This window comes from Schistocerca serialis, chromosome 4 (assembly GCF_023864345.2).
Source record: "Schistocerca serialis cubense isolate TAMUIC-IGC-003099 chromosome 4, iqSchSeri2.2, whole genome shotgun sequence".
NCBI lineage: Eukaryota > Metazoa > Arthropoda > Insecta > Orthoptera > Acrididae > Schistocerca > Schistocerca serialis.
The window spans coordinates 896,572,203-896,588,315 of record NC_064641.1 but is presented as its reverse complement, the minus strand read 5'-3'; the positions used below and the strand labels follow the sequence as shown (position 1 = coordinate 896,588,315).

The following is a 16,113-nucleotide window of genomic DNA, read 5'->3' as shown; positions in this document are numbered from 1 at the left end:
TATCTGAAAAATGTTTGTTATTAGAAATGTGTAACTCAGCTCACAAAAATCTGGTTTCTAAACCTTCATCAATTATGGAGCTGGATACTAGTTTTAGTTCCCTCAAGTCACCTGACAAAACTAAAAGGATGACCATGCAGTGAAAACAACAGCAACTAACCTTATTGATGTATGGTATGCTAGCTTTGTAGCTAATCTCTCTCTCTCTCTCTCTCTCTCTCTCTCTCTCTCTCACACACACACACACACACACACACACACACACACACACACACACACACACATCACCACCTCCCTTATCCTCCCTGTCACTCACTATTGCACACTTTGAACACCCACTGCCCACTGTTATAACATACAATTACAAAAAGAACAGCTATACCATAATCCACTGTTTTCTCAAATGCAAGGCTTGTTTCATACCTAAAATCTCCTGTACTTTCTCCTTCTATTTATTTATGCACTTAGTGTTCATTTTTTCCTGTCAACACAAATTGCAAAACATAACCATAGCACCCACTACCAACCCAAACTTCTAGATTGCACATATTTAAAAGTCTTACAATAAAAATATCTATGCTTCCCGGTAGACCCTTAGGGCTTCCCATCTCTGAGAATGAAACCACAGAATTACATTTACAAAACCATTTGAGAAAGCCATGTAACCTTTGCCTTCTTCCCATCTGGAAATACCAATACTCACAAAAAAACCATTAACCCCCATAGCCTTTCTCTCTGTCAACCTCTCATAGTTTCCAGAGCCTGCTTTGATGACCTACTCTACCTATCACTTTTCCATAGACTTCCACATCCTCCTCCCCATAAACTAAATTACTTTAACACTATCTGCAGCTTACCAATACTGCTGTTAATCTGTCTTCCAAATACCTGACTGCAGCATAAGTCTCATTCCTCTCAAAAAGCTTTACTTTCAGTTCAAAAACTATGCTTAATCATGCTGTTCTTTTCAGGCTTTGTCAATGACCTCCTTAATTCATTTATTTCACTGGAAGATGTTTTCCCTACCCACACAACTGACCACAGTCGAGCTAATGCACATAATGAAGCTTGCCATAACCACTTCAAGACTCACTTCAACTGAAATCCTCCCCAAGCTCCCTCTCCTCTGCACATAAACTACCAGGAACACTCCCAGACATTCCTCAGCTCCAACCTAGCTTTACCTGCACTATTTGATCATAAGTATCTGGACACCCCCAAAAACATACGTTTTTCATATTAGGTGCATTGTGCTGCCAGGTACTCCATATCAGTGACCTCAGTAGTCATTAGACATCATGAGAGAGCAGAATGGGGTGCTCTGCGGAACTCATGGACTTCAAATGTGGTCAGGTGATTGGGTGTCACTTGTGTCATACATCTGTGCACAAGATTTTCACACTCCTAAACATCCCTAGGTCCACTGTTTCTGATGTGATAATGAAGTGGAAATGTGGAGGGACATGTACAGCACAAAGGCGAACAGGCCGACCTTGTCTGTTGACTGACAGAGACTGCTGACAGTTGAAAAGGGTGGTAATGTGTGATAGGCAGACATCTATCCAGACTATCACACAGGAATACCAAACTGTATGAGGATCCACTGAAAGTACTATGACAGTTAGACGGGAGATGAGAAGAAACACCAAACGATGCCTTGCCTGATGTAAGGAGCTAAACATTGGATGACTGAACAGTGAAAAAACGTTGTGTGGAGTGAAAAATTATGGTACACAACATGCCGATCCAATGGCAGGGTGTGGGTATGACGAATCCCCGGTGAACATCATCTGCCAGTGTGTGTAGTGCCAAAAGTAAAATTCAGAGGCAGTGGTGTTATGGTGTGGTCAGGTTTTTCATGGAGGGGGCTTGCACCCCTTGTTGTTATGCATGGCACTATCACAGCACAGGCCTACACTGATGTTTTAAGCACCTTCTTGCTTCCCACAGTTGAAGAGCAATTGGGCAATGGCAACTGCATCTTTCAACATGATTGAGCACCTGTTCATAATATACGGCCTGTGGCGGAGTGGTTACATGACATGGTTTGGCCTGCACAGAGTCCTGATCCGAATCCTATAGAACACTTTTGGGATGTTTTGGAATGCCGACTTCGCACCAGGCCTTACTGACTGACATCAACACCTCTCCTCAGTGCAGAACTCCATGAAGAATGGGCTGCCATTCCACAAGAAATCTTCCAGCACCTGATTGAATGTATGCCTGCAAGACTAGAAGCTCTCATCAAGGCTAACGGTGGGCCAACACCATATTGAATTCCAGAATCACCGATGGAGGGCACCACAAACTTGTATGTCATTTTCAGCCATGTGCCCAAATACATTCAGTCACATAGTGTACCTTCCCCAAATGTCTTTCCATGAGTCCAGCATCACAGCTATGTTATATGCTGCTTTTGATGACTTTAAATCAATCTTAAGGTTACCATTTTTCTCACAGACTAAGAGTCCACCAACATGGGCATCAGTTGCAGTGACTATTTGATGAGGGGCCACTGCCAGCTTTCTAAAATTCCTTTAAAAAAAACCTTGGCACTGCGATCCTGTCATAGAAGTTCAACATGAACTTGAACCAACATTATTATATTAGGTCCATTCCAAAACTTTTCACCTACGGGAAAAATGCTGAATGATGCTAATGACGGAGCATTTTTCCTCTTTAATAGAAAGTCCACTGACAATGCTGGAGCTTCAGCAAAACATGTCTGCGATATAAAAGAAAAGAAAAAAATGGTCTTCTGCTCAAAATAAAGATCTCTCTAGTGTTTGTTCAGTTGTGGCTCACAAATGATAGACCAGCTTATCCAATGAATTTTTTGCAAACTCACTTCCAGCATCCAAGTCACTAATTACTTCTTCCACTGCCTTTTCACAGCTCCTGTCACAGTATCACCAGACTCTTTGCTTGTAGCATCCCTGTATGCCAACATTCCACAGAACCATGGCTTTTCTACCACGGAAAATTACCTTCTACCTCCTGACACACTGGACACTGTGACCGAGCAGTTCTAGGTGCTTCAGTCTGGAACTGTGCTGCTGCTACGGTCACAGGTTCGAATCCTGCCTCGAGCATGGATGTGTGTGATGCCCTTAGGTTAGTTAGGTTTAAGTAGTTCTAAGTCTAGGGGACTGATGACCACAGCAGTTGAGTCCCATAGTGCTTAGAGCCACTTGAACCTCTTGACACCAAATCCACCACCCACTTTCCTAACCTCTTGGTTAACCACATGCCGATTCATAATTATTTCTGCTTTGTAAGCAAATCACACAGAAATCTGCAAAACTACTCAGGGAAGTCACATGGCATGTTCCCACGATCATCGTTTATGAGCCACCTAAAGGATCATTCCCATTTTTTCACTGATGACATCTTTATCTCAGTTCTGACACCTGCCATACATTACATGCTAAAAACATTCATATCACACAACAGCTGTGAGTATTCCATGTGTAATGGGAAGAAGGTGATATTCAGATACACCAATAAACATGCCAAAGCCTTTAAAGACAGACACTATTCTTCCCATTTAGTCTACAAGGAGATTTCTTGTGCTATTTCTTTACACAATACCCAACAAATCTGTCACCACTGTCAATCAACTGCCAGCTATTATACCACTTATCACTGAATATCACCAAGGCTTTGAAAAGATCATCTTCATCTTTCACTGTGCCTCATCAAGTTGCAATATAAGAAATATCCTACTTGAAATCCTATCCTCATCAGCCACAGCAATGTTTACCAACCCCAATGTAGCTCTTTCCAGTGAGCACATTCACTGTAAGTGTGCTGTTACTAATACCCATAGCAACGATCTACTTAGCAGTATGTGCTAGCTAGTAAATCTTATCTTCCAGTACCTTCTGTCATTACACACCTTTTCTGGCAGATGTGGCATTGTCATGTGGTGCTGACAATACTAGTAATAATGAGCATAGAGAGTCTGTAGCATTTTTGAGCTAGTCAAGTTAACATCTGGTGAAGGAATTGCAGAAGATGGACATCTGAAGTTAAAATGAAAAATATTGATATAAAGAGTAATGAGGAGACATGAATTTGAGCATGTTGGACATGCAAACAGCAGTGGTGCCTGACATGTATGCAAGAAGTGGCATACAAGTGAAACAGTGAACACCATGAACATGTAGTAAAGAAGACAGGTTCCAGTGGTATCGGACATCGGCACCACAAAACATCAACGACAGCATTGCAGCAAAAATTTGGATGTCTTGCAAAAGCTTCACTGGCATAGTGGGTTGCATACGGCATTGCTGCTGTAGGTGTTGATGAGTAGAAGTGTATTTTGGGTGAATGTTGGAAATAACCTAATGTATGGTGTCGGGAAGTGAAAATTGGTGAAATGTGGCTAAAGCAATAGAAGTCATGGAGGAACAAGACAAGACAGATAGTGAATAGAATTTTAAGTTATACAAGCCGGGAACAAAATGAAAAGGTAGATGCAGATTCAGGTATCGCAGAAATGTCAGAAACCAGTGAAATAGACTTTTATTTCGTGAATGAGGCAGTAGATGTGAAAGACAGTAGTACACTAATTTCACAACTGCAGAAAGAATACTAACAAAGCAAAGTAAGCAATATAAAACAGGAACAAACTCAGACAATTACCAGAGGGGAAAAGAATTTAGGTATGCAGACATTTTTAGCAGCTGTGAGGGCATTGGGATAGAAAGACATCTGCCTTGAAAGGGATAGAGAAAAATATACATGAAAATTCACCTGAACTGAAGAAAAAGATTCAGGAAAACAGTGCTCAAATAAATCAAGAGTTAAAGGTCAGAAAGAAGAAAACACTATGTATTTCAATAGGATGATAGAGGAAAACTGGGCCTAAATCAGAGAGGTAACATCTCAGCCAGCAGAATTCCTTATTCAATGGAATGAGCAAATCAATAAACTGAAAAATGTGTCACAAAGGGCAGACAGACAAACTGAAAAATAATGCAAGTCAAACCAGCTGTGGCTAGGTGCACCAGCAATTACAACCTCTTTGATGCACAACTAGTCTCTGTATGAAATGAGACAAAAATAATTAAAGTTAGTGATAACAATAAGGCAGAGATTCACCAAGAGCAAGACAGTGTTAACAACATGAGAAAATATGGTTGCTGACACTGTGACTGCTGACAATGATAACATATATACCTTTGTAAAAGAAATGATATAGAAGGAAGCCACTAAAATCAATAGAGTCTTGAGTGAACAATGTAGCAGTAAATTGTTTATAAGAAGGGCAACCTTCTGATGGAGATGGCAAGAGATTCCAACCAGGAGGGAGACTACATCCAGTGGCATTTTTGCACAATCTTAAAAGTGAAATATGGATGAAATGGGCCAACAATAAAAACATGTACTTTGCAGTGAGGAGGATGGAGCAAGGAGCTGCCAACTGGACAGATACATTAAATTTGAACAGGATGATGTACAATGATTTGGAAAAGCCTTTGTGGATAACCACTGGCCACAGGAAATGCAAGAAGAGGTCATGGATGAGCTGAGGGTGTGGGGCTATGGCTGACAGACATGTGGGTCACTGGCAGGCATGCCAAAGAAGTCACTAGAATTAAATAGATATTTGGACATGTCATTGGGAGAGAAAACCTTAACAAGATGCTTAATGAGCAGAGTACTGGCATGGTATGGAGATGTCATACAGTCTCATCATTGAAAATGCTTGTTATCCAGCTCCCCTCACAACCATCTAATACATTCATTTCCCCTATGCCATTTGTGCCACAATGGAACACGGCTCCATCTTTCTGCACCAGTCCTGAAAAGTACCTCTTTCTCTAGCTAAAACCCAATCTCACATCTGCTTCCTTAAACACTGCCTAAACCATGGAATCCCCCACAATGACCCAACCATCAATATTCATCTCTCTGGCTCCCATCCCTCCTTTCACAATGACCTTCACCTTTTCAGATTCTACCAGTCTGTGGCACTCATGAACCTGGTACTGCAAAAACACATCTCCATGGTACAGGCATCCCAGAATTGCTTCTACTCCCTTTGCAAGATACTGCTACTCTACAATCCCTACCACATACAACGTATCTCTGAAACTGAATCCCTTGCTCTTGAACACCTGGATAAGAATTCCAGACACATACTCCATACCTTATCCAACCTGCTGGCATTCTACTGTCACCTTATGGCACTACTCTCCAATCTTTATCCTACCCACAGCGTTTTTCCTTATGAGCCTCTCATGGCACCCAGACCCTGTCTACTGACCTTTCTAAATCACGAGCCAAAGCATTTATGGAAAATGGTTGTTAACATTTGCACTGAAGCACTCAGCTCCACAGAAGTTTCATGCCTGTCCAAAGGCCTCACCTGAGCCCTATCCCCAAATTTAGCCACGTAGGACTTGTCAAAGACTCTCCTTTTCCCAATCCCTGCAATGGGAATGCTTCTTTGCCAGTGTTTCCTCCAACCAAATCCCAACATTGAACCCTACCTCTCCCATTTCATACCACCATCCAACTGTGATTCTCCCTTCCTCCCTCTCTCCTAACTACCCCTTGGTCACCTTCCAGGAATTCCTTACATCCAACTTGGCCTCACCACCCTTCCACAGGTTCCTTCCAAAGAACACCTACCATTCAGCAGAAGAAAGTACAGCCATACAAACTTCAAAACAAATTCTAATCTAAACATTCTGCCTGCAGACAAAAGTACCACCACTGTCATTATGAACTGTAGTGATTAACTGGTAGAAGGCCTTTGCCAGTTATCTGACTCCTCTACCTCTAAACTCTGCTAGACTGATCCCATCCCAGAAGTCCAACATCACCTCCAACCCCTGTTTAAAGCCTTAGGCCCTTCCCAGAACCTCTCCCATGAATCCATTCCCCATTTCGCCCCTATGACACCCCACATATGCACCTTCTACATTCTACCCAAAACCCAACAAACACAAGAAACCATGATGCCCCACTGTAGCTGGTTATTGTGCCCCCATGGAAAGAATTTTGGCCCTCACTGAACAATACCTCCAACCAACTGCCAAATATCTAGCCTTGCATCAATGATATCAACCACTTCTTCCACTGACTCTCCACCTCTCTCCCATCTGCTTCACCTGGTTCTACTCGACTCAGTATGCCAATTTCCTGGATGTTGGCCTCCTTCTCTCTGATGGATCCATCTGCACTTCCTTCCATAGTGAACTGACCAACCACCAACAGCATCTGCATTTTGATAGCTGTCATCCCATCCAAATCACACAATCCCTCTCACAGAGCTAACTGGGAATGGCGTATCTGCAGTGACAAGGACTCCACTGCCTAGTATGCTGAAGGTCTCATGAAGGCATTCACAAACAGGCATCATCCTCCAGACCTATTCCACAAACAGATCTCTAGTGTCGTTTCCCCAGACATCCCCAATCCTCCCACCACACAAAAGAACCAGCTACAAAGGAGTGCCCCCACAGGAATCATATACCTGTGGAAGACCCAGCTGCAAGGCCCGCCCAATCCATCCACTCAGCACTTCCTATTCAAGTCCTGCACCAGGCTTATCCCATCTGAACAGAAGCCAGGGCACCTGTGACAGCAGACATGTCATAAACCAGCTCTGCTGTAATCATTGCACAACTTTTTATATTTGTATGACTATCAACCAGGTGTCCACCAGGATGACTGTCCACAGACAAACTGTGGCCAACAGCAAAGTAGACTTCCCTGTGGCACAACATGCTGCTGAACATAATAGGTTTGATTTCAATGACTGCTTCACAACCCGTGCCATCTGGATCCTCCTCTCTGCCACCAGCTTTTCTGAAATACACATATGGGAGTTATCCTTACAACACATTCTCCACTGCTGGAATTATCCTGACCTCAACCTACAGTAACCTACTGCCCTCACACCTTCCAACCCATAGTTTCCACCCCCTCTGGTCTATCATCTTCTCCCTATTCATGTCCACTCACCCTAATTGTGCACTGTTCTCTGTCAACACACCCACCTGTCTTTCCCCTTTTCCACTCTCTGCTCTCCCCCCCCTTTCCCCTCCCCACCTCCCTGCCACCACAACATTTCGATGCTGCGCCTGGTGGAAACCTTGTCATGCCTCCATCTAGTCCCTGCGTGCTCTGCCATACAATGCTCTTCTCTCCCTCTACCCATACCCTGCTATTCCTCCTTGTTCCCTGTCCCCTCCAGGTTGCTGCTTTTGTTCAATGTGACAGTTACATTCCAGTCCGAGCTGCCAGAGATGGCAGTCATGTGCATGAGGTGTGCTGCCTGTGTGAATGAATGTGTGTGTGTGTGTTTCCTTTTCTGAACAAGGCTTTGGCCGAAAGCTTTTCATCATGCCTGTGTGCAGCTCAACATGTCATCTTTACAGTGACTAGCACTTTTCCTTATATTGAAGTTAACAATTGTCAAATGTTTTCATTACATGAATTTAGGAAATAAATCAATATTTAATATTTCATACGGAACTTTTGTTATCTGATGATAAACAGGCGTTTTACTACCCCTGAAAATAATTCTAAGTGTAGTTTTCAAGAGATTATTTGCTTATTCACTTCCACAGTTAGAGAGAACCTCCAGAACAAAGTTGGGTAAGGAAAATTATTAATAAAAAGCTTGAAATTGCACCAGTGACTTTGGGGATGATAAAGTTTTAAATTAAAAGTGGGCAGATATTTGAGTTGTTCTACATAACCTTGAGTGAATGTCAGTTATTTGAATTTGATGGAAACCTCACCAAACAAACTCATCACTGTGGGAAAAGGCTACACAGTCATTTAAATAGTGTGGTAGGTAGATAATTCTGGATAAACAAACCAATGGAGAACCTGGCTGATACTCACGCCTCCTCTGCATTGGGGGGCAGCTCTAAGGTGTTAAGCAACGTGACGTGTGTCACCACTGTGCCAGAATGGGTGGTGGGAGTAGTGGTGAACACGAATACGGGTCATCACAAATTTTGATGGCCAGATCATCAGTGCAATGGTCCATGATGTTGAGTGTAAACATGGCACATGGTGATGTCTGAAGGTGTTGGGGGAAAGTGTCACATGATGGAGAGTTGTCGTCACACACACTGCATGATGTTTCACTGTTAGTGCTTTTGGAGCACGAGACGGAGTGAGAATCACTTGTTGCCTCTTCATCAAAGGGCTCAGTTGGGCTGGGGGTGTAATCCAGTAGAGGCAGTGCACAGATTATTGCCAGATGATCGCACTGAGTCACACATACTCAATGTCCATAAGGGCTTGATCCTGTATACTGATAACATTTGGCATCCTGTGAGCTTGCAGTGGTGGAGTCAACGTGGCCGAATGTGCCTGATATACATGAGCCATTTGCATGGTGCAGTAGTGATGCTGTCTGGATACCTGAAGATAAACTGAAGTGGCTGAGAAAGTCCATACCAAGCACTGGTCCATTGATATCGGCGACATGAAATGTCCACGTAAATTTGAGGTCTGGCGTAAGGTAGATTGGAGGTCAGCTGCCACAACCATGCTGATTTGAGACTTGTTGGCTGTGGATAGCATGAGTTTGGTTGGAAAGGCATGAGCAGGTGCCAAGGGCGTAGGGACAATGCTAGCCTCTGTGCTGGTGTTGACAAGGAATTGAATCTTCAAGCTGTGGTCAGATATGTAGAATCTCTCACTTGAGTCGGAGGAAACACTCAGTGGAAGATGTTTGACAAGGCGCTGTGTGGGATTGTTGGGCACAGAGGCACCTACACTGGCCCAAGAGTGAAGTTCGGGGATGCAAATACATGATATATGGCATTTCCTTGCTGCATTGCCAAACATGGTATGAAACAAGCAGAGTGGGCAGAATGGGTGAGGGGTGTTGCAGGTATTATGTTTGCCTCTGTTGAGCTTTGATGGAAGTGCCATGTGTTTGGTGTTGGCTTCAGCTGGAATCAGTGTATGTCAGGGATCCAGTAAAGGCATTGTACAGAGGTTATTGCCAGATGACTGCACTCAGTCACACACACTCTTCTTGCGTGCTCCTGCCCGATCATTGCTACCCAGGTGAAAGGATAGCATGACCTTGAGTAAAGGAAGCAGGTGTTGTACACTGTTCCTGCTACTGATGACTGGGAAATGTTAAACACATCACATGTTGTGTAGAGGGGGAGAGTGCTGTTGGCAACTTTGTCATCAAAATAACCACAGGTGTTGGACAGTGGCAGTAGCTGTCTATGGCAGATGATCCAGAACACTTGGTCCACGAGGCAAAGTTTGATATCCAGAGGGTCAAACTACAATGAAAGGACCCATAACTGTAGTTGATGAGGATGTCTGACAAGCCACAGTGTCCACAGTGCAATGTCTGGCATGATCACAGGGTCAACTTGGATCTGCAACTGGCACCAGAGTTGTGACAGAATTTGGGGTCCCAGATGTTCATCACAATTCATATGATGAATGGCCTCTTCAGAAGCATGTGACAGTTGTTCAATAACACTAGTTTCAGCAGTGATGTATGTGCAATGGGTGGGAGAGCAAAGCACCAAATCACTGATGAGACACTGTATATATGCAGATGAAGTATGTGTCATTGTTGATGATGCTATGGATGTTGAGCAAATTGTCTACCAATGCAAACTACATCTTTGGTTTGCCTTTCTGCAGCAGCAGCAGCAGCAGTTTCAGGAATCAGCCAATCAAAACATGCTGTTAAGCGAAAGATGAGCTGACGACTCATGAGGCACAAACAGTGATGGGTAGGATTGTACAATGGCAGAACTACAATCTTGATTAATATGACATGCAGGGTCTGCAGTCAGATCGGTGCATTGCCTGAGGTCCCGGTGGATAGGGCAAGGCGGCAGCCACATGAAGTGCATGATGCAGTCGACACGTGGTCAGCCAGTGTGGAAGAGATGAACGTGGTTGTCCAAAAGAGTGGCAGTAGGTGTACATGCAGAGTGAGTCTCTGGTACAGGGTGTTGCCCAGTGTCTCTGTTGGAGAGGGGAAAGGGGGTTAATGAAAACCTTGGAAGCAATGTGGAGTGGATGGCACACGCACGGGGCTGACCGGCGTGAATGTGCCAGCTGTAAGTGACACAGAGAATGGTGGAATATGCACAAAGAGTGGATCTGGTGGTCATATGACACACTGGGGTATAGTGTGTGGTTAGCAATATGATATATGCTGACCACGAAACACTGGTGGTGATGCATGTTGCACATTTACACAATGCATGATAATGTCAGGTTTCATAGGCACATAATAATGATACTGGGCACACTAGGGTCAGCATGACGTGGAGTGAATGAAGCAGATGGTGTACAATGTATCTGCCATTGAGGTCTGGGATAAGTTAAACCCATCATGTGTTGTAGATGAAAGGAAATGTGTCTCTTGCATCAGCATTAGCTCTTTGGGCTTCACATTCGAAGTCTAAAGCTGGTATGGATAGCATGGAATGCAGACCACTGGATTTCAGGCAATCCATTGATTATAGCAAACAATGCCACAGAACATACAATCGTCAATAAAATGCACGGAAATGTGGGGTCACTAATGTGGTCAATTCAGTCACTATCATCAATAGTTGGATAAGACAGCTACCGAAACGGCCAAATGCAAAAATATTATATATTAGTTGAATATTACAGACACAAAAACACATGCACAGATTGAAATCAGGGAACATAGTCACATAGTATATGTTGGTGACAAAGGTAATGTTTGGCAGACAATAATCACTACATGTGTAATACTTTTTTATTTCATACTGTCCAGCTCTGTTTACCTTCACCCACATTCCAAGGTGAAAAAAGTACCCACTTCTTGAAACTGATCTTTTTCTATTAAAAATTTACTGTTTTTCAGGACAAAGAATCCAGATGATTCTTTGTCCATTTTTACATTTTTCACTTTATTGTCAGGATTAAGTGGTCTGCTACCAAAGAGCAAAATGATTTTAAAAATGATTATAATTTCATTTTGGGATATTCCTAGTCATGTAGACGAATTACTGTACTATGCTTGTGCAGGTGCAAGTGCATGGAGGAATTTATAATTAAACACACAAGTATAAAAGCCAAAATCTACTATGCATGATATCCAAACATTGGCATTTACCTGGTGGTGCAAGAGCTCGGAAAAATCTTGTAACACAAACTGTTTTGCCACTAATATCTGTAACCAAAGTCTTAACTTTTCGATGTGGAAATTCAGCCAACATTTGCTCTTCCCATTTTTCTAAGTGTTCCTGAACATGTGGCAGCTCAGTACTTTCTAGCTTCTCCTGCACAGTCAAAATGATATGTTGCATATGTACACATCTGAGTATTAAATATAGACTGACAGGTGTACACTGAGATTACATTACATACGCTACATAATTACTGAAAATTAAGCAGTATACGAATTTCACCTTGTGAAATTGCAACAGTCTAATACTGCTCACCTCAAAATACACATCTTACAGGGTAGTAGCTTATAATGATCTAAAAAAAATTACAGATTTCTGTCTGTAAAATGGAGTCCAATCATGGAATACTGCTATAGCCTGAGTGTCATATGGCATGAATTACTGGCTAGTCAATGATTGGCAATACACAGCTCTTAGTTTCAATTTCAATGTTGTGCCGAAGTTTGATATTTAAGAATAAGGATTTTGGAAACATCCTAAGAGTACTGAAAAATACAAGAAACTTATTGTTGGTAACATCTATGGATATTTAATAAATGCTACATTGTATGTTAACAGAACAACTCTCTTCAAGAGTCAGTTTAGGTAGGTCTCTTTTTCATTTTCATGCCTAATAGATCCCCTTTTTCCATTAGCATACCCTTTCATTGATTACTGTAACTGGCCCAACACATTATTTTGTTTTGTAATGCACTACTGCCATATGGAAAATATAGCATACTCAAATACACCCAACTGAATCATCATAACATATAATTATAATTATTCATTGATGTATTCAAATCATCATATAAAATTTCCAGTCAGATTAAAACTGTGTGGACCGGGACTCAAATCAGGAGCTTTACCCTTCATGAGGAATGCTCTTATCAACTAAGTAATTCAGGCATGACTCTCGCAGATCAACCCTGACAGCTCCCCTTCTGCAGTACTTCTTTCCTACTTTCCAAACTTCTCCTGCAGATCTTGCAGGATTAACATGCCTGGGAGAAACGATATTTCATAATAGTGCACACTCTGCTGCACAGCGAAATTTCATTCTGTAAATCATTACGTACTTGAACAGCAGAAATTATATGAATCAGAGCTGCATTTAAGTGCCACACATTGAGCTGATTGCTAAGCATGCATCACAAAACCTGTAGACCTATTTGAACTCTCCAATGCTTTATTTCAATAGTCAATGTACTAAATTACTCATTCGCTTCATCCTTCATTAATGTATGTCACTCTGGGCTATGGTTTCTGCTGATTTGTTTAATACATTGATGCTGAAATCTTCTGAATTGTTACTTTCCTCTTCAAACTTTATATTTTGACCTCTTTGCTGGGATCTTTTTCAGTGTGCTCTTACAAAAGTTATTTTTTATTTTATTTTATTTTTTTAATATAAAAAAAGAAGTTGAGCTGCTGTGTAAAAATCTCCAGAATGCCAATATTGTTGGGTAAATACCGAAAGAGAGGTGGGAGGGGGGTATTATCAAAACATTGTTGTTGTCATGCCAACAAAGTTGTTTAAATTCATTGTGCACTGTGGCTGGGTACTTGCTTTCTTGATGCCAGGTAGCCACAAAGCTGAAAGTTTATAGCCATCATCTCTATTGAAATTGCACTCATATGTGGAGATTTCAAGTGCTGTCTGTATTTTCCTTCTATAAATATTATGTGTTTTGGGCAGCACCAATATGTTATTAAAATCTATATCCTAGTTACATTCTTCTGCATCTGCATGTTTTACATTTTCTTTTAAATGTGTATACCATTCGTCTAATATGTCCTACATTAATTTTCCTATCTTGACACTTGATAATATTTCAGCTAGCTTTTGGGATACGTATTGGGTGACTGACCTTTGTAATTTATATGTCAGAAAGTGATGCTGTAATGCCCACAACAAGATTTGCTTACATTATTTTGCTTCATTTTGTACAATGTATGATCCTTTTACTCCCATTTTATATAACATTTTAAATACAAAACATTCGAATCAAATTGGAACCATTACTTTTTTTGGCTGTTGTGTAGTTATGTCCGACACTGATTTATCCAGCATAAATTACCATTAATAATGAATACTGAAAAAATTAGAAGAAGAAAGCTATCTTACCTGTAAGAGGAAATGGTATATTGTTACAGAGTTAAGCAAGGCAATAGTGTCAGTTTAGAAGAACAGATGTTAAAACTGATGTAGTCCACAGTAAACAGGTAAAAACTATTAGCAGTGGCTATTAGATTTCTGAATTTGGTGAGATTATCAGCTTTTCATTAGTAATGTACTTGTGGTAGTTTCACAAGGATTCTTCATCTGGATTTTTCCTACCAACACCAGCTTCTCTTAATTGTGCAGGTGGGAACTCTCCCAGCAATATATCCTACATCCTACATTCACATAACTCCATCAACACACCCACAGTCTTTTTACTTCTCTTTCTCTCCTTTTCCACCCCCCACCCCCTCTGCCAATGTCGATTCTCCCGATTGCACCTAGATGCCCTACCCTCTCTCCACCTTGTCCCAGCATGTTCCCACAAACAGCACTACCGTCCCCCACCCATACCCTGCTCTACCTCTCCCTCCACACCTCAGCCTCCTTACCCTCACCACTCAGACTGCTTCTCCCATCATGCGCAGTTGCTCACAGTGTAGCCTCGGCAACCATAGACCGTGGTCATGTGTTTGTGAGCTGCATTTACGGTAATGTGTGTGTGTGTGTGTGTGTGTGTTGTCTATTTCAGAAGAAGGCCTCATGGCTAAAAGCTGATGTGTTCAGTAGTCTTTTTGTTGTGCCTGTCTGCACCTCAAAATCTCTGCTATATGGTCGGTAGCAATCTATCCTTTTCATAGTATTGTTTGTAAGGATTGTCATTCGCTTAGTGATATGTGCTGAATTTCTCTAAGATTTTATTACCCTGTATTGGTTGCAAAACTTTTAAATTACAATATGATATTTATTTGACATAAAACTTTATGTTGGAGAACACAGTCTAACACATCTCTCAACAAAGGTGTTACAATGAACTGCTCACATGTTGTGGCTCCAACGTTTATTACAGGTGGGTGCTGAGGCCAATTACTATCCCTCTGATTATGTTTACATAAGTGCCAGTCAAATTAAAACAAGACTGATGGAAAAAGTATGTAAATTGTTTATTATTTCAAAAGTAATTGCAACAACTGTTAATAAGTTTAATCCACTGTAGGACAAGATGATCAATCCCTACAGAATCACAATGTTCCCAGGCATGCACCTCTTCATCTGTAGTGAATCAACTTGTCTCAGTGCTCCATAAATATGGAAATTGCATGAGTAGAGATTGGGAATGTATAGAGGATGTGTAAGGGATTCCCAGCAAAACTTCTGCAACATAGTTCAGTGCCCAGGAATGTTGAAGGACATCATCATTCGGGTACAGTATGCCCATACACATGTTTCCAAGGTTGTTTCATTAGTATCAGTCACAACTGGAATCAGTTTACTTATACAAATACCTAGATGCAACAAAATGCAAAGAAGACTGATAGGGGATACTGAATGTATACAAAGAGGAGCAGCAGCTGTGGTCACAGATTTGCTTAAGCCATGGGAGAGTTTGAGATGCAGAAAAATCTAAACTGGGAGACATTTGAAGACACGACCCTTCTCTCTTGAAAAGTTTCAAGAAACATAATTGGTACAGCATAAATAGAAATGATCATGCAGCCTTGTGTGTGTGTGTGTGTGTGTGTGTGTGTGTGTGTGTAATGTCATTCACAAAATTAAATATCAATTATGAAGACAGGATTAGATTAGTTAGAGCATGCAAGATACATTTAAGCACTCATTCTTCCCACACTCCAACTGTGGCTGGAATGGAAAAAACCTAAATATGTGATAGAATGTGAAGTACTCTCTGCCATACACTTTACAGTGGTTTGGAGAGTATAAATG

General features: G+C 41.6%; 1 protein-coding gene across 1 annotated transcript in view; it reads right to left on the bottom strand.

Moving 5' to 3' along the window:
• The window catches only part of LOC126473567 (coiled-coil and C2 domain-containing protein 2A), a 574,642-nt gene that overhangs the window by 54,038 nt on the left and 504,491 nt on the right, over nt 1-16,113 (bottom strand). Inside the window, exon 21 of the mRNA XM_050100701.1 lies at nt 12,113-12,278. Within this exon, the coding sequence (XP_049956658.1) occupies nt 12,113-12,278 (166 nt within the window). The remainder of the gene's footprint in view (nt 1-12,112; nt 12,279-16,113) is intronic.